General features: G+C 45.7%; 1 protein-coding gene across 1 annotated transcript in view; it reads right to left on the bottom strand.

Annotated features, from left to right (window-relative positions):
- Nucleotides 1-26,002, bottom strand: part of crim1 (cysteine rich transmembrane BMP regulator 1 (chordin-like)) — a 130,463-nt gene extending 104,461 nt beyond the window's left edge. Inside the window, exons 1-2 of the mRNA XM_072689568.1 lie at nt 24,824-26,002; nt 14,359-14,532 (exon numbers count right to left, since the gene is read on the bottom strand). Of these exons, the coding sequence (XP_072545669.1) occupies nt 14,359-14,532; nt 24,824-25,127 (478 nt within the window). The 5' untranslated portion in view covers nt 25,128-26,002. The remainder of the gene's footprint in view (nt 1-14,358; nt 14,533-24,823) is intronic.
- Between the last annotated feature and the right edge of the window lie 1,278 nt (nt 26,003-27,280).

Raw genomic sequence — 27,280 nt, 5'->3', positions numbered from 1 at the left:
AGTCCGCATTTATCAGACACCTCACGCTGGAAGATGCTTTGAGGTCTTTTCATGGACACACAACCATTTTATTTTCAAAACTTGCGGGTGGACTTTTTTCTCATTCAGGTCGACGCCTCCACAGTCTTTCAAGGTGCATTAGCCTTACGCGCCGCTTCGCAGAGGGAAGTCCAGAGAGGAAGATCAGGCTGCAGTACAATAACAGCAGGAACACGGCTTGCATACTAGTCAACAGCATACGGATATCCAAGGGTAGAACATGTAATGAAGTACTATGGGACAATGAGGAGGAGAAATGGCATTGTGTACTGCTCACACTTGCTCTCCGTTTAAGTAAAGTAAGTCCATCAATTCTCCCTCACTCTCAGTTGCCTTCCTTTTCTCCCACAGAATTACAGTGACAGAGAAATGTTGTGACCAATAACACATAATTGCTGCAATTTTCCATTATTGCTAGAGTCCCTGAGAGAGATTGGAACGAGGATCATTTCGCCCATTTCCTCAGATGACTTCAAGCACATTTGTACATGAACAATTCTTAAATAGACAAACATGTTTTCTGGTTAACACTGCAAAAAATCCACATACACAAACATATCATTGCTGGCTAAAAAACATGCATTCAAATGTTTTTTTTTTTACATTATTTGCACACTGCAATTGAGTTAACGATTTTCACTGCCAATGACCGTTGTGCTAAATTTCGCTGTCAGGGAAAGTAGAGCAGCAGATTTTGAATAAAAGTGATTACACTTGAAGAGTGTTTATGCAGTTTTTGATGGCATCTGGCATTTTGCCAGTGTCAAAACATAATGATTCATAACGTGTAGTAAGAAAATGCCATTTTGTCCCACCTTTTCCTCAATTTCAGCCCTTTTCATTTCCCACCCTACTACCTACTATAACACGATACTACCAGCGCTGGAGGCCGAAAGGCTAGAAACATCCGAGGCACCATGGAGGACTAAGCACTACCGCTACTAATAACTACAAATTCTGTCAATTACCAAGTGACCGTGACTGGGTGCTGTCCTAAAACTCTAAGGGGCATAGTTGATGGACAGACCCTTGATGCTCAGGAGAACCAAACACAACAGCACATGCGGAGCAGGAAGAAATACATGATTTGAACTGTTTTTTAAGCAACATTATGGAACATTGGAATATGGAATTGGGCTCCCCTTATAGTCAGGATATGTCTATTGCACTTTGAGCCACCACTAAAGGACACATATTTCTGGACAAGCTGAGAGCTACACAACCGTCACTAAGAGTGCAAGAAGCATGTGGACTGAGGTGGTCAGTGATATTGCAGGAGTTTACATAATTATGATTTGAACTATGCAGCGTTACAAGGTATGATTTTGAAGCATTGATTTTAAGGTTAAAAATGTCTTTAAAAAGTTTAAAACTAAACACAGGTGTGTGGTACTTACTGCTGGTAAAATGGTAAAAGCTGGTAAAATTGTAAAATTTGCCGTTGCATAAGTACAATGGAACTGAGTTGGTTGGTGGCATAAGCAAAAATGGCAGAAAATAAACAGGTCTAGAGGAAAAGCGGCTCAAACATAGTCAAAGAACTAGAATCACAGACATTGCATTAAAACAGTTCTTACTGCAGACTCTAAACTGTTTTGTTATGTCCTGAGAACTCTCAGCTTTAAATAATGTCTGTAGTAATGTCTGGTGCCTTGAGGATGTCAGAAAGTGCTCAGCTAGAGCGGTGGATCATGACTGGATCAGACTAAAAATTAAGGCATTAAATATGCCTGGATCAGCCCATACAAAAAAAAGCCCATAAAGATGACACACACACACACACACACACACACACATACACACACACACACACATACACACACCCAGCTTCATCTCTCCCCTAATCTTCACCATTAAAATCTGCAGCAGCTTTCTCTTGTCAAAAGCCTTCCTGTCAAGAGCAAATCGGTCACACATGACGACAGAGCGCGGCACAGTGGGAATTCATTGTGCTTCTGGCAGTGGCCACATTCTTCTTTAATGTCCTATATTCCTGAGATGCTCCGCTTGTTCAAAGGAATTCACCCCCAAATTGAACACAGCCTCAAATAAAGACAGACAGATGTCACTGCAAATAAGAACGGCTTCCCTCAGCGCCAGGCTTCGAGTGCAAATGAACAGAGCCTGGGTCTGAACCGCTGTGGGTTTAGATGCACTAGTGGGCCTGTTTGGCAGGGCCAACTCCATGCTGGTGTTTAATATTTTCCAAAGAATTTATCTGTTGGGCTCAGCGGGCATTATAAACAGGGAGGATCCCACGGAGGCAATTTGCAGGGAGTGTCTGCAGGCTGTGTGTGGCCTGGAGAGAAGCGGCGTGGGACAGCCTGTGCCGGCTGCTTATCAGGAGGACGAATATGATGGCGGGTATTAGTGGGCATTAATGAGAGGGGATGTGCACGGCTTTGCCCGCAGCCCTGCCCAGTGCCTCCCTCACGCTGCAGGACAGGATCGCCCACCTAAAGCAGCGGGAAGCCTCAGCTGGAGCTTCCTGAGCATTGCTGCAGAACAAAGAGGTGCACACACTGGCCTCTTTTAAATATCTCATGTATTAGCAGACCTATGAAAAAGCTGCAGAGTGCCTCAGAAGGGCCTGAACACACTGCAGACCATCATAACTATTTGACACTATATAATCATAACTATTTCACAGGAGGCCCAATGATGAGTGTATACATATTTACTGCATCAAACCTCACAGTCTTACTGATGTCCTTGTTTCTGCTCTGATATACATGATATGAACAAAGTATTGGGATAACTGCTCATTCATTGTTTCTACTGAAATCAGGATTCTTAAAAGAGTTTATTATGCTTTTGTTAGAGTAACTCTCTCTACTGAAGGCTTTCTACTAGATTTTGGAGCATTGCTGTGAGGATTTGATTGCATTCAGTGACAAGAGCGTTAGTGAGGTCAGGATGTTGGATGATTAGCGCTCCACCTCATCCCCAACTCATACCAAAAAAAGTATTCCAGAACACAGTTCCAGTGCTCCACAGCTCAATGCTGGGGGGGTTTATAAACCCTTTAGCCCACACCTGGCATTAGGCATGGTGCAAGTCCAATGCTACTGGCAGTACTTCTCTACAGGGACCGAATGAGCTGTGTGTAGGTGTCCACAAACATTTGGACATAGTGTAGTGTATCTTATTTTCAAATATTGCTGTCGCAGACAACAAATGGCCCTTTTGCCACAATTCCCTCTTGTTCCAAGATGTTTTATCCAAAAAACAGACAGATAACTCTCTCGTCTTGCTAGTTTTGTGTTGTTACACAAGAATGGATAGACTTCTTCTTTCTCTTCATTTCCTAAGAAAAAGGCACACAAAGGGCTGGCAAATACGGCTAAATATAGCTTAATCATGGTAAAATACATCACAGCCGTTTCGTCTGAAACATCAGAAATGTTGCCTACTCAGGTTTCTGAAGCAGGAAGGCGTCCAGTAAAATCTAGCCTTCTATTTTATTGGGTGAAAATACGAATAGCAAATGAAAACACAGCAAAACGTCACATCACATCTAGCAGTGAGCTGTCGATCAATGTCAGGATGCATTGTTGCCTTTGTGATTCAGGTACAGGGGCCTTTGTCCCTACACTTGTATTGGCATCATTATTCTTAATATTTCATTGTTCAGGCCAAACTGTTGGGCTTTGATCTGATCTCTATGCTACTGGTCTCTAGTCTGGACATATGCCTTCAGCCCTGACAGCTCCTGCCGCAGCACATCAATTGTCCTAACCCTACGTCGCTTGCTGAAAATGGAGGGAGTCCGTATAAGAGTATAAGAGTTTTCTGCTCCAGGGTTTTTTGGGCTGGCAGGGCAGTGATGGATGCGGGCATGTGGAGCGAAGGCGTTTTTGCATGGGCCGAGCGAGCCGGGACACAGCTGCCCAAACCCAGTAGCCCCACAGCACGCATAGATCAATGGGGAGCGACACGGCATGGAGCTGGAGCTGACAAGAAGATAAGCACCACTTCGGCAGGTCTATCTATCACACATCTTTATCCCCCCTCCACTAAGGGGTTACTTTCAATGAGGGGACACCTTTCCACGCCTTATGGAGGAGGGTGCATTTACATTGTCCTCAATAACTTAATAACAGTCATGTCATGAAATTATAATTACAAGTTGTTGCATTTGCGTGGCCACTGGCTACTGGTAGACTGATTATAGGAAGTACATATATGACTGACTACTGGTATGGACTTATCACATAGTACACCACCTTTCAAAAACATTGGTCTACTTTACATGGTTGCAGTCACTACAAACTTCCCCTAGTTTAGATTTTATGACTTTGTCAACCCCTGCAATACAATCATCACAAGGTAATGAGGAACATTCAATTGCCTAAGATTAGTTAACCTCACATTGCCTCACCTCTGGTAGATGCCTGCATTTAGAACCTCTAACCGATGTAATCGCGCCCATGACAATAATTGGTGCGTGTTCATGTACTGTCCTCTTTTAAACAAATCACTGCATGTCTCTGCCCTGTCTTTTCTGCGACATGGAACAAACATGAAGGAGAGCTCAACCACTCAGCCAACTGAGCAACTTCAGCAGCATATAGACATATTACACTAAACGTAATCAAGGTAAAATGTGGTCCAGTGGATTAAGGTGCTGCCACTATGATCAGAGGACAGGTCTGAATCCTGGTCTTGCCATCAGCAGCTGGAGAAATTGGCTATACTTTTTTCAATGGTGGTTTGATGGCACTTCGTCCCTACATCACTTAGAATGTGATGTTGGTCAGCACAGACGTCTGTTAGCTGCTGTATCGGAGCTGGGAAGGTTCCGAGCTTTCCTCTGAGTGTGCTGGCTGTCTAGCGATGCTGCATCAGAAGCCATTAAAAATGTTGATGTGTTGGAGGAGACATGGAAACAAACTATTAATAAAAAAACATTTTTTACATTTATTTGAGGTCATAACACCCAGCACTACCCTTGTATATAACACCTTTCTAGCTTGAAACTCGAGTCTTTGTGTTGTTTGTTATTCCTATTGCCCAAATTACGGTTCTGATTATTGCCTAGCCTATAGTCTTGGACATACAGTACATAGGGTAAACCGCATATACTAGTCTTCTTTCATAAAACTAGAACATGCACAAGAAATGGGCTAGCATGAGATGTGAGCCAATCTGAGATAAACACATGCTCACAGCAGCTTTTAAATAGCCCTTTATGTTTATGGACAGAGTTGCAATAAGAATTTCAAAGAAGAAGACCCCACTTTGGTTAGTCACAAGGCTCGCTTGAGTTCCCTGCAATTAGCAAATTAGCTTACACAGTACATTTAACAAAGGTATTTGTGAGCTAATGTCACTAGACTCTTACCTTTTCCTTTCTGTCTATTCATCAATTCACAATAACATGAAAAAGAAAATACAATGACCGTTTGACTCTGACTTTTTTAATGCGCTTCCTCCTTTTATGTAGTTGAATCAACAGAACGTAAATGGTAGCCCATTTTATCTAACCTCAGGAGGCCAGCCATTAAGTGGGGGATGGAAGAGAATTTTATCTTTCCATAAATCACAAGAAAACCAGCTCTGGAATAATAAGAGTCTCTCAGAGTCGTTCCTGTTTCTTCTCTTACAGAGTGCTTCAATTAGATGAGACGTCAGTTCATTTAAAAGTTTCTCTGCCGACGACCTAACGTGAATGCTCCATAAAGACAGACGCTCCATAGCTAGCCATCTGGCATTTGTTGCATTCATTTCTGTCTGTCTGTCAACCTCGCTGAATCAATGCTTTTGACCTTTAGGATGGCCGTCATATTGAAAGCACCATTCGCCAAAAAAACACATGGAAGGCAGGGGGCACTGAAATATGGAAAGGGACAGGGGAGCGTCCACTCCCTCAGGGCAGTAGATGCTGTAGAGAGTGCAGTGGAGCGGTAGGGCTGCAAGGAAAGAGTGCCTCTTTTATAGACTCTGGAGGGATCTTAAATTCAATACACCAGTCAATCGCTCTCTGTCCCTGTTCTATAAGATATAGAATTTAACTGAGCGCTCTGCCTTGTTGATAACGGGAAGGGGTTTTTTTGGGTGGATTGGATCTTCTCTTCTTCTGCCTCCAGACACACAGACAATTTTGAGGAGGAAAAAGAATCACCCACACACTGATACTCACCTAATGGCCTGACTGTGTTGGTTCTACAGACAAGAGAGAAGTGTGAAGAGCTCTGCAGGTATGCTGTTTGTGTGTGTATATGTGCATGTGTGTGTAATGAGGCAGAAAGAAAGCGATGAAAAAAGAAACACAAGAAGAAAGAGAAGAATGAGCACATGAGGTGGAAGGGAGGAGGGGTGGAAGGGGTGGAAGGGAGAAAGCGACGAATCCAGCTTTGAAAAAGAAAAGGAGCTTGACTGAAGGAGCTTTGCAATGCCATACATTCCAGACGATAAGCCCAAACATGCTCTGCTGGAGAGATCCGCGACAAATATTTGGTTACGTAATGCACGTAACCATTAGCCTGTTGATGTGATCGTGCTTCTGGAAAAGCAGGGATGAAAGGCTTTCTTGACTTGGAGCAAAAACGATTACGAGCTTCATGTCATTGCAGTGCTGCTCTCTTGTCCTCCAGCTCAAGGACAGGTCTCGTGTATAGGGGCCATGAGTCATGATCACCACGTGGACAGCAAACACTGAAGCCCCTCCTAAAGCTTCGAAGAGCCCACTGTTTTCTATCTCATCCGGCCTGATTTCAAGTCTTATGTTTATTCTAAGGGCATTTTCTCTTAATTTTGCTGTTAAAGGCACTTGCATACAAGATAATTCTTACGTTTTATATCACAATGTTCAGAACTATCTCAGTTTCCTCTATAAAGACACCATGTGACCTAGAGCATAGTGTGAAGATATATTCTGACCCTAATCTGAAAAACTGAAGGCTGATTTCAGAAATGATACCTTTACTCGTGTGGACAAACTGAGTCTTAGCTTCACAGAATTAGTGAAGTGTATAAATTAAATAATATATAAGTGGTAAGAAGCAGAAGACGAGTTTTCCCATTTTTTCCCCCAATTTTGTTCTGCCAATTGCCCCACCCATTCAAAACTCCATAGTCTTTGTGGACCCCAGAGGGTTAAGGTCAATAATTGCTACAAATACAGGATAGCTGATTCAGAGCATATTTCTGGCAGAGGCTGGTCTAGACAAGCGGTATCATATCTAAATGTGTGGTCTGTAGTCTATTTGTAGCACCACTGAGACACAAAGTTCCTTTTTCTGTCTTGGAATCAGAAGGCCTCTGAGTGTTCCTCTGAAACATCTTCCTTCCTCGTCTCAAGAATGAGCACATTCATGAGCAGACATACATAAATTTGGGTCTTTGTTTTGTTTTTTTCTTCCAGCAGTGAAATTTTGTTGCAACAAGATGCGCGTCTTTCTCCACTCTTTCATTCTCTGCTCTCTTGCAGTGCAATTGCCAGTCAAAACACCACATGACCCTCTGGGGTCCTCCACAGTCAACAAACAATAAGCTCTTGTTTTGTACATTTCCTCTTTTTATGCTTAGACTTGCTTAGTGCTTTGGCTGCTGAATTGAGCAGAGAGAGAGAGAGAGAGAGAGAGAGAGGGAGAGAGAGAGAGAGAGATAGAGAGAGAGAGAGAAAAAAACAAGCTCCAGCTTTCGCCAACCAATTCAAATCCTCACAGGCGCTCTTAACCCACACGCGTGCTTTCGTCAAAACAAACGCAAACAGGCTCGCAGCCTCACCCTGCCGTATGTACAGAGTAAACAGGCCAGGCTGACCTCCACAGAGCTGTTGTGGGTTGACAGAAGATCGCACGCTAGCAGCACTTCACGGTGCACAATCCATCCGTCACCTCGCCTCTTGAGAGGTTGCCATTAAAAAAGGGCCTAAAAACTTTGCGGGTCGACCCCAGTAAAAGCATTAAATGCCAACTCTACAGCGGAGGTTTTAGCTAAATGGGATCAACTACGTAAGGCCACGAGAGAGTTGTAGAGCCTCCTCTGCATCAGCTTTTATCTCTGTTCGGCTTGGAGAGGAGCTGATGCATCCGGTTCCTCACGAGCAAGCTGACAATAACGGCCAACAAAAGATGAGCAAACCTCCACCCTGTTCCGTGGAGGGATTCATGCAGGGAATGCATTCGCGCGTAAAGGTCCAAAGAATGTTGTCACTCATAGAAGACATTTTCATTAACTCAAAAGCTGCTTTCGTTGGGTTACTGTTTGGAGATGCAGATCCTTTACAATGACTATTACAGCTTCGACAACTCGAAGGAAAGCCGAACAGAAGCCCACAAAGGTCCTTGACAGAACAGAAGCCTTTTAATAAGCACCAGGCCTTGATTTTACATATCATTAGTGACAAAACAGCAATGAATATTCCTCCCCGGCCAAATTCATTGTAAGAACTCACAAGCGTTCAGGAACGCCCCTGTCTTGGACTGGAAAATAACTTGCAGATCAGGCTACACTCCAACTCAGTGGGGAGGACAGGTCCGTCTAAAAGGCTTTCTCCTCTTTTCCAATTGAAGGACAAACGAGTGGCACGCTTGAACGCTCCCCCGCGTGATTCATCTTTATCAGTGCGTCACACCGCACCTTCAGCACCAGCCATCGCTGACGGACTCTCCGAGGGACCCCAGAATGTCAACAGCTGCCTGGCAAACAAACAAAACATCTCAGCCCCCCCAGAATATCAGCAGATTTGCCATTTTGTGTCCGAAACCGTTTGCTCAAACGCCTCCGCTCGGTAATCTCTGGCCTGAAGGTGGAACCAGGGGGAAAAAAATGAGCTTATCACAAACACAGCAGTTTCGTAGCAATCATAGGGAAGAGACGGAAATGAAAGAAAGTGACAAAGTGACTTTCTGCAGTGAAGGCAATCGTTATGGGCAATCACCGGTCTAAATGTCAACCTTTCAAGGCCCCTATTTTAAGTAACCATCCCTCATTTTTGTGTCACACAGCTAAACAACAATGTTGCGTCACTTTGGCACCTAGAACAACCAGGCCTCTGGAACTTTTTTCTAGGCAATACCTGGCTGCATACTGTGGTACAGGGCCATCAAGTGACAATTCGTGCCAGGACCATGTTTCTTTGATGATCCTCTGGCCATTACACTACACTATGCCAAAGACATTCTGGTGTCTGACTGAGGAATGCATGTGGGTTACATGAGTGGTACAGAATAATCACTGCTCTGGATTCCTGTGAACTGCTCACTGTTCCACAGGACAGTGTAATTTTGGTTTTGGTAAGTGAAGCTGAAGTGAAGCTTTCAAGGCAGCTGATTTGAGCAAAACTGGCGAGACCATCTCAACATTTTGGCAGGCTTGCGTCAGCCTATGGCCTGTACACTTCCACTCCAGGGAAGCTGCCAATAGCATTATCACAGCAAATAGAATAATGACCCCTGAGGTCTGGCTGTGAGGGTGTGAGGGAGTGCTACTTATTGGAAAATGGCCATGCTGCAATTGGAGACTTCCGATAATTTGATTCGATTGACTTTGCCTTATATACAAAGGACACAGTGCCCCGTTTGCTGGGTGGAAGCAAGCAGGGCAGAAAGTGAATCACTAGGATTCAGCAGGGCCTTGACTAGGTCATGCAGGCTGCTGGAAAAGCCTCTGATTTTGTGGCAGGCTAATCTCAGGCCCCAGAGATGTTTACCACTCGACTTGAGTAAAATTCTGGGAGCAAGCTCCTTCTTACATTACAGAAAAATCTTAGGCCCAAGATATTTCCTGGCTTGCCATCAGACTCTGGGGTATTTTGTATTGAGTAGTGGTGATGATGGCAATGATGGGAAAAGGCCGGCAATCTGTGTGGTGAGTGCTTTGAAATGTGCTAAGTGGATGTACAAACCACAGTTCCCATTCATTTCGAATTAGGATAGTCTGTGCAAACTGCTGAAAATAAGAACTCCTCAATAATAAGGACTTATTGCTGCTGCTACCGGATTTGCTCAACTGGTCCTTTCTTCGAAAGTGAAGCTGAGTACATTTTCTTCTACTAATAGGCTGCACCTCTTCGGTCCGGACTGCAACTAGCTAAGGTGATGGAATCAATGGCAGTTTGATATCACTGCTAATTCTCTGCCTCTGGAGAGGGGAAGAAACCTCTACCAATGCCGTGGCCTTTCAGGGGTCGAGGCATTCCTGCAAATGTGACAGAACCTAGTCTAATTATCACTTGTTTCTTGAGCGGAGACGTTCCAATTTCCAAAAGTCTAACGAGTCCCGCTGCCCAGACAGATTGATGTGAGCATGTTCAGGGAGCCGCAGCAGCTCTAAATCTTGGCTCCGTCGAGTAGGAGGTGGACCACGCTCACGCTGAATAGACAGATGTCCCCAAACATTCTCATCCGCCAAAGTCAGGGGAGGAGAAAATAACACACAGCAGGAATGCTGAGGATCTGTTTACAGAGCTTTCAATAGCCACCAAGATTAATTACACTCTGCCGCCACAAATAATCAATTAATGTACACGCCAATGAACAGGAATGGCCATCTTTAAACTTTAATGAACCTTTTAACTGTTGCTCCATGTCCCACTGTAGCCTTGAGGTCTCTGGGAACGGTCCACATCAGCATGGCTCAGCCCTTTTCAAATATGCCTTGCGTGCTCGGCTTCCCAGGACGAGAGCGAAGTGAAAAGTACAGTACTTTATGCATTCCGTTGCTCGCCCCCCTTCCCACCCATTCTCTTCTTGAAAACAGGACATTGTTGAGCCGAACAGAAACATGTTGCTTTTGGCATGAGTGCCTGCTCTCTCCCCGCACACAACAGGGCCTGCAATTAGCATGGCCAGCTCCCCAGAACAAATATTCTCCACTGTAATCCTGCCAGAGCGTCAGAGACACGGCTCTGCGACAGGAATGCTAGGCATTTCCTTTAATGTGCTTTGGCCTAGCTGGGTCAGAGGAACCAACGCGCGCTGCGCAGCAGAGAACAAAACTTCCTGCCTCTCGCTTTCTCCCCTAAAAAAGAACTCTCACTCTCGTCTCATATTTCTATCCCCCTAGACTCTCTCTTCTTATCTGCAGCTCTTGTCCACAGTCTGCCTTTTAAAAGGTAGTTTCTTTCTCACACTCGAACACAAACACACACTGATGTGCTGTATCAGTGTCTGTTTGGCTGGTTTTATCTAAGACCAGTAAGACTTGTGACCTAATATCAAAAGCAAATAGTGTGTTCATAATCACACCCCTATCAGGAGTTGCTTTCTAAAAGTAGGTTCGCTAGCTTACAGAATTACCCCAACCTACGGATCAGAGGGCTAAACTGGGTCACTGGAAGACTACCATTTACCTCCATGTTAATTTCAAATACAGACCCTCTCCACAGTTGTAGTATTTTCCCATGGCCTTCTCATTACCCTGCAGCCGGTTCGACTTAGGCCAAAAAGAGGGCCTATCATCAACAGTAGATGACATACGGTCAGTCCATCAAAAGTAAAAGACCAAGTGTCTTTTATTTGTTTGACTTCGTGCACAGAATCCTGATATTCCCGTTTTATTTCCAACCTTACTCTCACTGTGATGCCTTTTTGTTTTTCCTCCTCAGTAAGTTGGCAGTCATGCCTGGTTGAGTAATGCTGACTCATTATGGCATGGTCAAACGTTAACTCTCCAAGCACACGGACGATTCCATCAGAAGAAAATACATAAACTTGATTGGCATGTCTACTGCACCTCCATCTACAGCTCTGCGCCAGAATGACTTAACTCTTAAGGTCAATCTTTACCGTCCACAGCCTGACTATGATTTACTGCTCTGACATTTTTTCACACCATGAGAAAATCTTGTTAGCCATCAAAGGTCAACATATTATTCCAGTTTTATTGAGGATTGATTTCCTGTAGTAGGAATGGTCCAGAGGAAAACAGCTGTCATTAGGGGGCCATTGAGGAAAGCTGAGGAACATCATTATCAGTCTCCTTCTGCCCTTTCAGGTGTCTTTCCTCTTCTCGGCTTTTAGAATTATTACAGGCTGCAAAGACTCTGTAGGTCAGAGCACCTCTCAAAAACATGGCACGCACTGATTCCCTGCCGATATTATCGCTCTCGTATCCAGCACACGCCCTTCTGCATGCAGGATCCCTGTAAATACATTACATTCCTTCGCTAGGACGGAACTTTCCTCCGACGAGATGACCTTTAAGGACGGGCCCATTTTTCAGCTCGTTCTCATTCGGTTCCATGTGCAGTCCTTTAAATGCAGTTCTGTCTCTTTCCGCCCCTTTCGCTGTCTGCAGCGCGTTGAGGAGTGGACGTGGGAGTGTGAGATGGAGTTTAATCGCATTATGGAAAAGGTTCCAGTTCTGTGTGACAGATGCAATTGTTTAATGTAAAATCAATAAGATCTCACTATGTCTTCAGACTCCGAGTGCAAAACGATGGGCTGAGCTGATGCATCTTGACAGTAATGTTTTTCTTATGTAAATGATAACCACCGAGCGAATACCATTACGACAGCGCAAAAAATGTGCCCCCGCCCCCCCTCCCAGCCCTCACCACAGTGAGCACAAACAGATGCATGAAGACACGGAAAGAAAAACAAGTCGGCTTTTACGCAACTGCCAAAAAAAGAAACACTTTCAGAAGCAGGAAAAAAAGCAGAAAAGGCCTGTTCTGTTCTGGAGTTGCTGGTAAAGGTAGGCTGGCTTTTCACATGCCTAGTTAAAGAGAAGCAAGAGTGTACGCAGTACGGCCTCGGTAACACAGGACAGCAAACCATGAGTGGCACAGTGCTGGTGTAAAACCGAAATTGAAATGAGATACTGTCCATTAGTTATGAGGAGAAAAACAACACAATGGAACCTGTAAACTAACTGGAAAAGGACTATCGCCACGGAAAGGAAAAGACAAGAAGCCGGCAGGCATGCTACAGCAGCACAGAGGTGCCAGCAATAAAACAAAGCGGCAGCCGAAACTAGACACAATCTCACTTAACACGTGATCTCACTGCACACACACCCACAAAAAAGTAGCCCGACCTAGACACAACATCACAACAAACAGTGACAATCGTGCGGCCGACAATGACTTCAAACCCGAATCAGTCAAAACAACATAACAGCTACCTATTATTAAGACAAAACACTGGAGGGAAAGCTTTAGAGAAAAAAAACAACCACAGCCTGCCGCGGGCTGACGAAAGTACACCTGCCACAATAAAACAACAAGGGCCATCACCCGTTGCTAGGACCGTTGCGATAACAAGCATATATTTTTCAGTTTAATTGCCAGTGTGCTGCCAGTCCAGGCTGAACACACAGGTGCATGCAGGGAATGCAGAGTGTATCCATCAGGGACTGCATTCTTCAACGGAACATTTGCATCCTGATAGCCCTATATGGGGGCTTATCAGCTTTGGGCAAATAAAGCCATTTGTTAGTTTAATCACAGACGTCTAAAGAAACTTGTCATGTAAACAACATGGACCCGAAAAAAGAGGAAAGAAAAACATTGGCTCTTCCCGCCACACCTCTCGCAAAGGAAAAAAAAAATATGAAGAAAAGAGCGTATCAAAATGAGATAAAGAAAAAAAAAAGTCTGGCCCCAGGGATTTCCAGGAAGTCATTATCCAGTGGTTGAGCAACAGCAAAAATGCATTAGAGAAACACTGTCAGGTAAACGTGCTTTGGGTGCCACTAGCTGACAAATTTGTTGAGAGTAATTTGTTAATAAACAGTTCAGTAGATCCAAATTAATATAATTCCAGGAGAAAAGACAAGATAAATAGGACAAATGGAGGCAATACGACAAACAGGGAATAGGACAAACATCAGCAGTGTCACACAATGTGACATTTCCATTCTACCTAAATCTGATTCCCGTTCATCAGATTTCTGACTAATTCCCTGAATTAGTAGATTACAGTTTAAATCATTCCTAAAACGATGCCAGGAGTTTAGTTCTCATTTGATTCATTCCTGATCATCTCGGAACTAACAAGGACGCCCATTTCAATTACCAAGTTAATCACACATCATTTAGCAAAGCAGAAGTGTGCGTTATACTCAATCCTCCAAAGGGAGGGAATGCTTCTTGAAATGAGACGCTCAACACCCGGGCAAAGACGGGAGATGAAAAATCGCCGTCCTCCATGACCATTAATCAGCTCTGTAATGTTTATTTGGGTAAGCTCACTGAATTGAGTAGCCAGGGGGTGTCCAAATGAACGGTTTAAGCCTGACACGCATCAGTGGAGTTTGACGTTGCACAACGCCACATTCGGAACGCTATATTAGAACATGACCGTGCATGCAGGCGCTTCTGAGTTAGTTATTCACGCAGCGAGGGAGAGAAAGAGGGAGCGAGAGTACCTTCGATCTTCCTCAGGGCTGTCTGACAAGCTTCCTGGCTGGCGAACTCAAATGGGTTGTTGCATGTCCGTACGCTGTCGCATTCACACTTCCCGTCGATGATGTTACAGCCCGTAACCAGGTTCTCATTGCACGGCTCAAATCCCAAGAGCTGGTCGTCATCCCAGTTTTCATCTGAGGAAGGATCAGAGAGAAACAAGTATTTCATTCAGTTCAATGGAACTTTGAGGGATTGAAATGTTGCCTATGGTTCTCTACGCTACCGAACAGAAGGAAAACGGCAGAACTGGGGTCACTGTACGTTAAGCTATAGCTCTGCTGCTGAAGTAATGAGGCTAGAGAAAAGCAGGTAGCAGAACTTTTTCCAAGACCAATTATAAGTGACTCTGAATGGCAAACGGCACCTGGAAGTCTCAGGAATGAGAAAGAGAAAATACAATCCAATTACTCACACCGTAGACTGCTACCGCATATAATATGTCTTTTTTCTGCGTACTATATTGTGACATTTCAACATAGAGCAGCAATTTTAAAAACAAGAATGACCCTGAACCTTGCAACGCTGCAATCTCCCAGCAACATTATGAAGTGTTATTTACAGTGCAAACACACATTATTGATATGGGGCCTGGTGTTTCAGCTTACTGTGTGCCCACCTTATCAGCGTGCGTGTGTGCGTGTGTGTTCAGAGGAGGTGGGAGAATACACTTGGCGGTATATGAACATTCTACAGGTGCCTGTGCATGCACCGAGGTGCTTTTGCTGGTGTGTAATGTGTGTCTTTCCCAGAATCTGCCTCTGAATGCAGCCAGCCCGCCCGTAAATAAAGGCCCATAGATTTCTATGGACACTTCCTGCTTCGTGAAGGTCATCGGGTTGCCTAGCGAAATCCTCCTTACCAAACAATGGCTATATAACACGCTGAGTAACAGGACAATATCAGACTGCTCAGTGACTTCACAATAAATTGCCTCGTGCATGATTTTTCCAACCATAGCCAACATCGATCTTGCAGCTGGCCACGGTTACATCAGATATGTGCTGCTTACTGCCCTTAAAGTTGTCCGGAAATGCCTGCACCCTCTGGGCTGGACCGAGCCCTGTCAGTGCTTTGTGCGAGGAACAACAAGCAGTGGGAAACTGCTTGGACGAGTGTGTGTATAGCTACTGGTGGGAGAGCAGCACGTGGCTCCCAAAGGCAAGCCAGAGATTCAGCCTTTGGGATCAGATGTGCTGGGTGTGATCACAGCTGCATAGAACAACGCCCTTAGTGCGCACTGCTATGGATACAGGACCTGCCAATGCTGACCAGACGTGGGAGTGCTGTTCGCCTACAGCTTGGGTGTGCAAGTGTTGGGGATGTAGAAATTCACTGATGCATCGTCATTGTCCAAAAATGGCCACTCGACTGCATCAGTTTTGGCATGTTAGAACTGATTATAGTTATATTCAATAAAGTGTACCATCATTTTGTGGCCAATTCTCTGGCTATTTTCAAAAACAAAAGATAACCAACCAGACTGCCAAGTGGCAGTGGTCAGCAGGCCTAGGTGTCAGAGAAGCAGGAGTGAGAGGAGGTTCTTCAACTTCTTTAGCAATAGTCAATACTCAGTAAATGACCACTCCTGGTTTGGAATGAACTTTACCCCCATTACATCATCTCCACTTACCATATACAATCTCTTTGTAGTTTTATAATTACAGACTATTGTCCATCTGTTGATCTGCATACTTTGCTAGCCTCCTTTCACGGTTGTGGGTCATTTTCAGTACTGCAGTGACACTGTGATGGTTAGTGTGTGTGTTGTGCTGGCATGAGTGGATTACAAACAGCAGTGCTGCTGGAGTTTTTAAACATTGTGTCCGCTCACTGTCTACTTTTTTAGACGTCTAACAGCTGCATAGTTTGTGTTGGTCATCCTCTAGTCCTTCATCAGTGGTCACAAGATGCTCTGATTCACTGCAGTGCTGAGAAAGATCCACCACCCAAATAATACCCGCTCTGTGGTGGCCCTGTAGGGTCCTGACCATTTGAAGAACAGGGTGAAAGGAGGCTAACAAAGAATGCAGAGAAATAGATGGACTACAGTCTGTAATTATAAAACTACAAAGTGCTCCTGTATGGTACGTGGAGCTGATATAATGGGTTCTTCTAAACCTGGGGTGGTCATAATATTCTGATATGACTGTTTATCACATAGCGGTGGGCGGCAACCTTCCCTTGGTGGCAGCAGCCCAAAGCAGAAAGCTCTTTTAAGTGGCTCTTTTCTACCCTGCCTCCTACTTACTAGACTCCACACACACTGATACGGAGGACGGATAAACAGTCTGTAGTTCTCTCTAGCAAAACAAGCTCTACTACTGCCAAAGTAGTCAAAGAACACTTGTTCAGCTATATAGAACCTTCTTTGCGATCGGTGTGGTAATGGCAAGCCTTTGCTCTATCAAATCTAATTGAAGTGGTTGGATGGTTTGATCTATCTTAGTGTTTTACATAACTGATTTGGTCCAAAATTGGATTAATGGTGAAGATTCACACCCCTGCGAAAACAAACATAAGCTTGTTTGTGTGTGTGAGAAAGAGTGAGAGCCCACGGTTGTGAGCTGATGTTTAGTGATGCATCCTTGTCTTTTTCACCTCCACCATGGGAAAGCGAGGGCCACGAATAGCTGCTGTCAACAGCCGATCCTTCAGTAACTAAGCCAGGCTCTCCAGACTGGCCCTGGGTCACTTAGCGGGGTGAGGAGGTTCGAGCCAGTGCAGTTCCGGCCAAACATGTCTGCCAGTAGCCTGGCATGAGGCTCATATGATAAACATACCCCTGGTGGTCTGAGCCACACACAGAGCCATGGCCTGGCAACCTCACTGACAGAGACGTTTTACTGTGGTCCCTCACCTCCTCAAAGCTTCCACGCGAAGAGCCGCCTCGGATGACGGGTGCCGTTATAAGTCCCTGAGCCATGGTACGCTCCAGAAGAAGTCGTATATAGCTGCTTAGATTAGATTTCCATTCCCAGAGTCCAAGGACAGAACATCTTTTAAAAGCGTGGTTCTGTTTTGACACCGTTGCTGAGCCAAGTGCACTACGAACATACACCAACAAAATGGCCAGTTAATGGAAACCACATTCTGTTGAGTTGCAAAGGAGAGTATGACAGTTCCATTAGTAGGTTTAAGGATAAGGTGACAGTTTTATTAAACCAACATACAAATGAGAACCCCGCACTTCTATTAAGGCCCTACATGGAGATACTGCATGGCGTCTTGTTTAAAAAAAATAAATACTTTTGCATTCCAGTCAAGGCTGGAATGTTTACCACTACCTTGCTTCAGCCAGATAAATAATGAGGAAAAATGCAGGCTCTCACATTACCTAATATAGATCGACCAGTAAACAAACAGGCAGCTCGAGCTCTCCATTAAAAAGTATGCGAATAACACCTGAGGGTGAGTCTAGAACAAACCCACAAATGATGACCACAAGCAACCAGCTCTCTAACTCCAGACTGCCTGAAGGGGTAGAAAATTAGTGCAGTCCAAGCACAAGTGAAAGGCTTCTGCATCAGTGTTTTCATAATATCTTGGCATGGCATCGAATTACAGCTTTTCTTTTATCAATAGCCAGTATATCAATGAGCCCTGATTTTGCTGCCATGCACCACAGTTGCACCTGCTTGATCTCTGGGCTGGAGGCCTTCCTCAAGCACAATGCCTTTGCTCGCTTGCATCTGAGGAAACTATTAATTACTTTGCTGTGAAAAGAATGGATTTTTAACACGGACACCATTATATGCAGTGCAAAAAACAACAGCAGGAGTGGGAGCGACGAGGCAAAGAATATGCAGATTACAAACACAAATGGGCGAAATCCATGTTGGCATCCAGGTTTCGCCTTGAGGAAGCTATGGGTATTTCAGGCCACGCTGAGAAGCATTTCTCCCTAGAAGCAACAACCCTCTCTCTTAATTTAAATAAGGGAGGTTTTTCGTCACGGCTCCGCTTCTCTAGCCTGCAGGTTTTAAAGCAATAACCCCTGCAACGTTCTGAATTTTCCCCCACAATGCCCATCCACCATGAGGACACCAGCTACTCCACAGAGCAAAGAGGAACGTCAGTGCCTCAGAGAAGAAGAAGAGTGGAAGGGACTAAACAGGGAGGGAAGCATTTTCGCTCGTCTTCCCAACAAAATGAATCTGGCCTTCACTGAGAGAATAAGAGGGGGGAAAAGAAGCAGGGCAAAAGGGCAGACATCCACAGTGGCTGGCAGTGACATTCAGTTTTTAAAGAAGGGAAGTTGGGGGCTTTGGTCTAAAGAAAGGGTTTTTTTTTCAGGACCTGATCACAAACCTGCCATGTCTTCTAGAATTACAGCAATAGTGAGGGGAGAAATAGTAGAGCTACGAGCACCCGCACACTATGGCAGCACACAACAGCAGTGTGATAATGGAAAAAATAGAAGTAAAAGTGCCGGCTCAGAGAGTGCTTTGAAACTGCCAGAGTAATCTGCTTCCAATTGAGTTTACTTCTAACATGAAGGCTCTACAGGAATCACCTAACCCTTGTTTTGATGGGTCATTTAGCATTTTGGCAGAGGAATTCCATACAAAAAAGCCCTGCCTGACATTGATTAAGAGCAATGTGGAGCTCCTTTGTTAACAGACAGAGGCCTGTGTATGTGTGGATGACATTAATGAGGACAGACACGCCTGCATTCTCCAGGTGTTCTCTCTGAACAGATTGCAGATAATCCGCATCCCGTTCTCCCCTACTCTCGAATCATTTAACAGATAAAGACCGCTGATCACTCTCCCGGCCAGACGCATTATGATTTTAGCGCAAAGCCATTGCAATACTGGCAGCGATGACTTGGGCGACTTGATGCAGGGGGCTGAAGGCAGAGTATGCAAACAGGTCCAGGATGCTAACAAGCAGCTTCTGGGACTGGAATCGCTGCCCTGTTCAGCTCATTCCAGCTGCATTTAACGTACGTCGTTAGCACATCAAACATGCTGCACTGTTAAAAATAAAGGTGCTGAGGGGCTCCAAATGGTCCAGAGGACTAAGGCGCTGCCAGCGATCTTCGTGGTTCAAATCCCTGGCCCTAGCCCTGGCATCGCCTTAGTCGATGGGATTCAAACCAATACGATATCTGCTTCAAATCCTAGGTCAGGCTGCCTGCCACCAGAAGCCAGAGCCCGAGAGAGCACAATTGGCTATGCTCTCTCCAGGTGGGTAGATGTCTCTCTCTCTCTCTCTCCCCACATCACTTCAGTGTTATTCTGGGTAGAATGTGCGTCTGCCAGCTGATGCATCAGAGCTTGATATTTAATTGATCCACCATTACATGTGATGGGGGAAAGTACTAACAAGTGGGCGGGTCACTGACTATCTAAGATTGGGGTAAAAATAAAATAATAATATTAATAATAATAAAGCCTGCTATAAAGGGTTATTTGAGTGATGCCATATGAGAACCCTTTTTGTAAGAGACGTATGTAAATAATCTTTTAAATGTTTAAAGAAGTCCATATGAAAGTCCTTCACCAACTTATATGTTCTTCATAGCTCCTTGCTTAAAATGGTCTTCTATGTTACCCCTCAAAGAACTCTTTTTAGGACCTTTATTTAAAAACGTGTAGCCATGTGTGCTCCAAAGAAATCTCAAGCCATGCAAATAAATTCTCTTTGTTCCGCCCGAACCCTTGTGCCATCACATGCTAAGAAGAACAGAGTGCAGAAGGCAGCAAAAGAACGCTGGAAAGGGCATAGATATAGCCACACAGATATACACGCTTTCCAGAGCCAGTGTCTTGTGCTGTATGCTGTTCTTTCGAGCTGGATTATTGCACATAGTTTTTAAGGCTCTAAATTGTTTGGCATCAGTCAGTTGGGCTGACATGCAGCCAGAGGGCTGAATGCTCAGATAGGCTGCTACAGGCCAAGCGCACACATTCCTCTGGTAAACTGCAAAAACAAGGGAAAGAGGATGTGTTTTGAGCGCGCTCTCGCTCTTTCTGCTCCTTCCTGGCTCGGCACTGCTGGGCCGGCCTCCGCTGCACCCTCCAGCTGCACTCAGGAACAAGCGAAGCCATCTGTGGACAGTTTCTCTCTTTTTGATGCTGGCTGTAATTATTTTAAAATATGTAGGGACACAGGATCAACAAGGCAAATGTCAATGGCTCTTAAAGGTACAGGCAGTTCTAGGAACCGACTCTCTGGAGCCTTCATGCCGCACAATGCTATCTTTGATTTGTTTGGGCCAAGCGGGCTCTTTGCAATAACAGGGCATATTTGAAAGTGAGCAAATTTGCTCAGCACTTTTGAAAAAAAATTCTGCCAGATTGGATCCTGTGTAAACATCCCTTTGATCGCATTCACGCCTGTATGTTTCGATATGAAAAAAAAAACAAAACACACGCACACACACACAAAGAACCACGTTCATGCACACAAAGTAATTCTTTGAGCTGTCCACATGAAAGGAGCGCATTGAATTCAGAATAATTAAATTTCCAAATGCTTTATTCTTCAGTCTTACTTTCATACCCTTTATCTCGAGTGGTTAAGTGAATACGACAACACTCTTTGTCAAATGAGTCTTATTACTATAAGAATAGGCCTCCAAAGCACCATTCTCTTGTAACATTACTCTGCCTGTAATGTCCTGAAATAGAGCAGAATGCCTCCTGGCCAGGCAGGACACTGACCCATGCGTCCTGACACTGCTTACCCAGCTGGCCACCAACGCCGTTATCTGGCTGAATGCAGCTTGTGACACTGGGTGACCAAAATTCCAGAAACATTTTTTAATGTACAGAATTCTGTTTGTCACATATTTCTCTTTTTCTCCCAATTTGGTACTGCCAACTGAGCCACCCTAGCACAAGCAATGCTCTCGACACTAGGAGGGCGAGGACTTAACACATGCTCTCCTTCGATACCTGCGAAGCCAGCAACTGCCTCTTTTCAAACTGCCGCTGATTTGGTCAGCCAGAAGAAAGTGCCGGTTCCCTAGCCAACAGCTGGACTGTGCCGGCCAACATCTCTTCAAGACAGAGCACTCGATTGGCCGTGCTCTTTAGGACTCCAGCCGCTCATGGCAAAGCAGCATGGCATTAACGCAGCATTAGACCACTGAGCTACTCTGAGCCCAGAAAGCCAGCGTCAGTTTGACACAGAATAGTGATGAAAGCTGATGTGATGTTTTGTTGGTTTGAAGTTGTGAAGTGACCAGAATTGCTCCAACATCTTCCAAACGCCACATGCCAATGCAATGTTGACATTAAATAAGGTATTGCATAGTTGTGCATATGAATGCTTCACCAGCATGGACGTTACATTAACACTGAGCATGTGTCCTACACTCACTCACTTTCTCATAGCCCACAACCTGCCGTCACATTAGTCATAGCTCCTTATTCTCTCACTCTTTCTGTCCAGTTATTCTTGTTGATCTGTCAGTGCCATTCTGTCTGCTGTCGACCAGAGGAGGATGGGTTCCTCTTTTGAGTCTTGGTTATTCTCAAGGCTTCTTCCTCTCGATCTGAGGGAGTTTTTCCTTGCCACTGTCGCCTCTGGCTTGCTTATAAAAGACTGAGATCTCTGTAAAGCTGCTTTGTGACCCCATTCATAGTGAAAAGTGCTATATATATAAATCTGAACTAAATTTAATGTTGTTGGTTTTGGGTCATGGTGTTAAATGACCAAAATATACATTTACATATGTCTAACGTTGGAGCTTGATGTCAACTCAATTCTGTGTTCTGACTTTGATTTCCAACCAAAATACAACGGCTGTGCAACGTGGGTTTTTGCCGTCTACCCAAAGTCTTTGCTAAATTTCAAAGTCCATAAATTTCAATTGCAACATGGTTCTTTATGGAATCAGAAAGTCCTTCTATGGCATATAAACCATTTAAAGCACCTTTATTTATTAAGAGTAATGTTATATATGATTAAACTAGTATAATGAAAAGTACCAAGAGCAAATACATGGTGAACACCAAGGATATGACTGCATAATCAGAGCACAATCATAGCGTCATACACCCCGTACCTTAAATTACATTAACTGACCTAACAGATGCCTCTTGTGAAATGCTCTATTTGGCACAGACCAGTGAGCATCACCATGACTGACAGCCATACAGCCATACTGACAGACTGTGAAAGATTCAGACGAGCATGGCCTGCAGGGGCCGGTGCAGGCTGCATGTTCGGTGTGCTGGGTGGTGGACTGTGATGCTGTGGCATGGCCTTTGGTGATTGGCTATCACAGAGCCAGTACCTAATGGAACTCCTCTGTTAGAGCGCAGCAGAGTGAAGGCAGTGTCCCGGGGGAGCCCTCGAGCGGTCCTGTTAACGGAGGACGTGGAATATCACCATTCTGCTCCCAAAGCACAGCTCACCAATGGGATTCTGACAGGGCCCACTAGGAGAGATGTGATGGGTAACACGGGCCTCCCAGGATACTGTCAGGGTGTTTCTGGATGACAGCAGCCTGTCTAGAGCAATCTCATGCTTTTGCAAGTTACAGGTTTGGACATGGATCTAGTGGTCAGCCTAGGGGGAGAAATACATTGATTGGAACATGGTGAATGGACTGCAGCTACCATGACTCTATGAATCCTGGATGTCACAAAATTTACCACTTAAGACCAGGGGTGCCCAATGCTGGTGCTGGAGGACTGCGGTCCAGCACACCTGAATGAGGTGATCCGTCAGTGACCAGGTTAGGAGCTAAGAAATCCAAACTGTGCTGAGCTGAGGCCTCCGGGGCGGCAGTGGGTATCCCTGTGTGGAACACTCACTGACACTTGTCCAGGGGTCAGTCAGAAAACCTGGCGCTTAGTATGACAGCACATCAACTACACGTAATGGAGACTTTCGTTGGAAATACCCAGCAGGATCTTAAGCAGGTATGAGGTTGGGATTGATGCTACCATGGCATGGGATACGCTGGCAAAAGGCCAGTCCCTTCGGTTCTCACTTTGATCTCGCTCATTCCCGCGACAGGCTCGGCTTTGACACTTTATGCTGCTCTGTTTCTTGGCTTGGCTACACTAGTTGTCACCTGAGAGACTGCATGCTGAAGGGTCGAGACGCCATCGGCGTGTTTTCATAACCAGCCATGTTGAAATCTGAGCCAGGTCCTCTCTGACCAAAGAAAAAAAAAACACAGCAGGCCTCTTACGCCTCTCGCTTGGTTCACAACACAGTCTCTTAGTCATGGTTCTGAGGTGTGGCGCTGTGCTGAGAACAATCTGAGTTCTATTCCAAATCTCTTGGGTTGCTGCTGCAAATAATGAATCTCTTTTGTTCTCCAGTCCGAGCAAGTCCAAGCAAACCCACGTGGCTCAGCTTGCTCAAGTTCACAGGCCCCCATGCTGTGGGATCTGTGTGGAGTTAACGGGGTTCAGCTCAACAGGTGAAATGCCATCTGGATCCAAATTCACCCTGAAGTTCGACGAACGCACTTTCGGTGCTGAGCTGAACGCCTGGACGCTCTTAAAGCTACAACGGCAATCGCATTAACTGGGACTGGGCGAAGCGTGTTGAGTGGCGTTCTGGCGAGGGGGAAAACACACTTGTGACTCGAGGCTGACGTCCCTTCTGTAAAAAATACGGTCTGACGCGCAGGCCGAGGTGCATAGCAGACATTCCAGCGAAAAACCAACAAGCCTCGGCGGAAAGACTTGGGGCTGGCACCACGTCCAAAAACAGCACGGAATCCGTTAGCAATACCCCAAAGAAATGGAAAACCGACATGCTGCAAACACATTAACTAGCCTGCTCGCTCCATCTCCCCTCCTCTCCGTCTCTCTCTCTCACACACACACTCACACACACACTACTGCAGCCTACTGTATATACGCGTTAGGGCCAAATGCTTAAGCTGGAGCTAGCCAACCTTCACCAGCAATAAGGGCAACTTCAGTCAGCACGGCGCTGCGGACTCGTTGACAGTCTGTTTACACCAAAAACGGCCTGAAAGTTCAGACTAACAATGTAACCATTTCTGAGGTAAAAAGAAAAAACTAATCAAACCCAAATACAGCTACTTTCTGGTCAACAAAATCAACAATTTACTACAGTTTCCCTTCGGGATCCTTCTGTTTTAGGATCAGTTTCACTTCATCAACTTCAACTAAATGATTTAAATGTGATTAAATGAACACAAATTTCACCAAAGCAACTTATTCGTGTGCAACCACTTGACAGATCTGCACCTTGAACCTGGAGAAGACCCTCAGAAGACCCCTTGGTTCTAACACACCAGATCCCCTGAGCTGAAGTGGGTGTGTTACAGCAGGCAATGCACTAAAATATCCAGCCTAGGCTGTAAAACACTGTTCCACAGTGCAGGGAGGGATGGAGAGGGGCTTCTTTCTGCACAGTATTCAGAAGCACACACGTATGTCCGCACACACACACACACACACACACACACACACGCAGACGCACCTTCGCAAACTCCGACCTCGTACTGGGTGATGGAGGCGCCGTCGAGCGGCGGGCGGATGACGCAGCGCAGTCCCGCGTCGCACGTCCCGTACAGCCCGTACACGCCGCCGCAGCTCTCGTTCTTCTGCTTGGCGCACACGGAGCAGCAGCCGCAGATGCCCAGCACCACGGCGCCCGTGCACTGTTTGGGCTCCTCGCACTTGGACTCGTCGCAGGGCAGGCAGAGGAGCGCCGCGCCGCCGCGCAGCACCAGCACCAGCACCGCCAGCTGCGAGACCAGCACGCATTTCACCAAGCGGTGCATCCTGGAAAACAGGGAGGCCGTGAAGAGAAAGAGAGGAGAGAGGGGAGAGGGGAGGGGGGGAGAAGGAAAAGTAGCCTAAAAATATTCAAACGTATATCCAAAGCCACCGCCGGCTCCCCAACCTCCGAGGTTTTCCTCCTCTTCTAAAAAAAAAAGAGAGAGACAAAATAGGTGCAACGGCGGGGATTCCAGCAAGGCGATCAAACGCGGTGAACAATGGCTCTAAACGAGCGTGTAATGGGAGGGGGCTGCTGGTTTTACAGCGTCCGTTAAGGGAACGAGGAGGCGTCCGCGCGCCGTTAAACTTTTTCTTCTGCTTCTTCAGAGAAGACGCTCCGAAGCTCCGCTCGAAGGCGCGGCACAACGCGGCTCTTAGCCCACGCTGCTCACGGCGGGCATGGCCACGGGCTCAGCGCTGCTCCAACACCACCAAAACTTTCCTCTTCGCCCTCATGCGCCTCTCTCTCTCTCTCTCGCTCGCGCTCGCTCTCCAAGTCCTCTCCCCTTTTCTCACTTTCGCTCTGTGTGTGTTTTTTTTTTGTTGTTGTTGTTACAGCTAGCGGAGGAGAAAGCTTGGCGCTTTCTATTTCTTCCTGTTCAGCACTTACGGAGAAAAAAGCCCCCCCGAAAAAGCACGATAGTTCCTGTTTCGAAGAGAGAAAATGAGGAAAACAACAACAAGCGACCGCCGTCTGTAGTCACTGAGCTGAGCGCGCGACTGACGAAGAAGCACAACGTTCGCAGCTCTCCGCTTTCCTCCGTGTCTCGTGCTGCTGATCGAGCTCGCTCTCTCTCGCTCTCTCTCTCTCTCTCTCGCTCTCGCTCTCTCTCTCTCTCTCTCTCTCTCGCTCTCGCTCTCGCTCTCTATCTCTCTCGCTCTCTCTCTCTCTCGCTCTCGCTCTCTCTCTCTCTCTCTCTCGCTCTCTCTCTCTCTCTCTCTCGGCTCTGCTCCCTCGCCGTGACCTCAGGACGGAACCACTCCCATCTTGCGTTGCTTTTGCTCCGTTCAGGCCAGATATGGAGCACAGGAAGCGTCTGGCCGCGCAGAGGGGCGAGGAGGGAGGGCTCAGCAAGCCGCGTGGTTGAAGCCCGGTGCGGGTGGGGAATGTGGGGGCCCCGCGTAGCTCCGAAACAATCACATTTGCCTCTCTCTCTCTCTCTCTCTCTCTCTCTCTCTCTCTCTCTCTCTCTCTCTGTCTGTCTGCCTGTCTCTCTCTTTACAGTAAACCATTTTTTGTACAGTTAGAAAAAAAGGAGGGAGGGTGAGGGGGGGGGGGGGGGGGGGGGGGCTAGGGCATGTGGCTGCACATTGAGGCCTCCAGAAAAACTGAAGCACTGATGTAGAAAGTCTTGTGTAGCTGATATGAATGGCATTATTGGCCCGAAAAGAAGTCTTTTAAAAGGCTCATAAAAGTAAGCATGTTTCTAACATGAGGTCATACTCACAAGAAAGCCTTGATGTCTATCCTGAGATCATGATACACACGAGACCACCTAAAAGACACTGCAGCATAACTGATGTGACTATTTAAAATAATTGATTTTCTAAGCAAAGTCTTATGCAGTGATGTAAAATGAACATGACATTATCCCTGTGGGAAAGCCTCTGTGTTGACAGTAAAGGATATTTAGTGTTTATTGGTTCACTGGTGAGCATATCTACCAACAGTGTAACAACACCATTCAGTACTCAATACAGTACCATTCAGTGCTGATTGTACTGCAGAAAGCATAAGCAATAATCAAGAAAAGCCTACTCCTCACATGTGTAAAAGGCTATCACATTTTAACATGCTGTACATATTTGCTATTGAACAAAAAACAATAAACAATAAAACAATAAACTAAGCATAAGCATTAGCATGTTAACATAACGCACATTGTCAGACACCTCTTATTTTTGCTGCATAGAACAAAATCTGATCAATTCATAGCAAAAAGCACCAAAAGCACGCCCTCAATCTGTAATCTGCACAATGCCCATATTAGGAGCTCTGTCTCTAAGCTGGATTTCTGCATGACAGAAGTGTTCAGAACCTGATGCGCTAACACTGCTGCACACTTAAGTGACTGGCAGCCTCGTTGTGACTCCCGCAACCATACAAAGCCAGCAGCTCTGGGAAGATGAATGCTAGCCTAAAGCCAGGCAACTG

This window comes from Salminus brasiliensis, chromosome 10, assembly GCF_030463535.1.
Source record: "Salminus brasiliensis chromosome 10, fSalBra1.hap2, whole genome shotgun sequence".
Taxonomy (NCBI): domain Eukaryota; kingdom Metazoa; phylum Chordata; class Actinopteri; order Characiformes; family Bryconidae; genus Salminus; species Salminus brasiliensis.
This window is presented reverse-complemented; position numbering and strand designations above follow the sequence as displayed.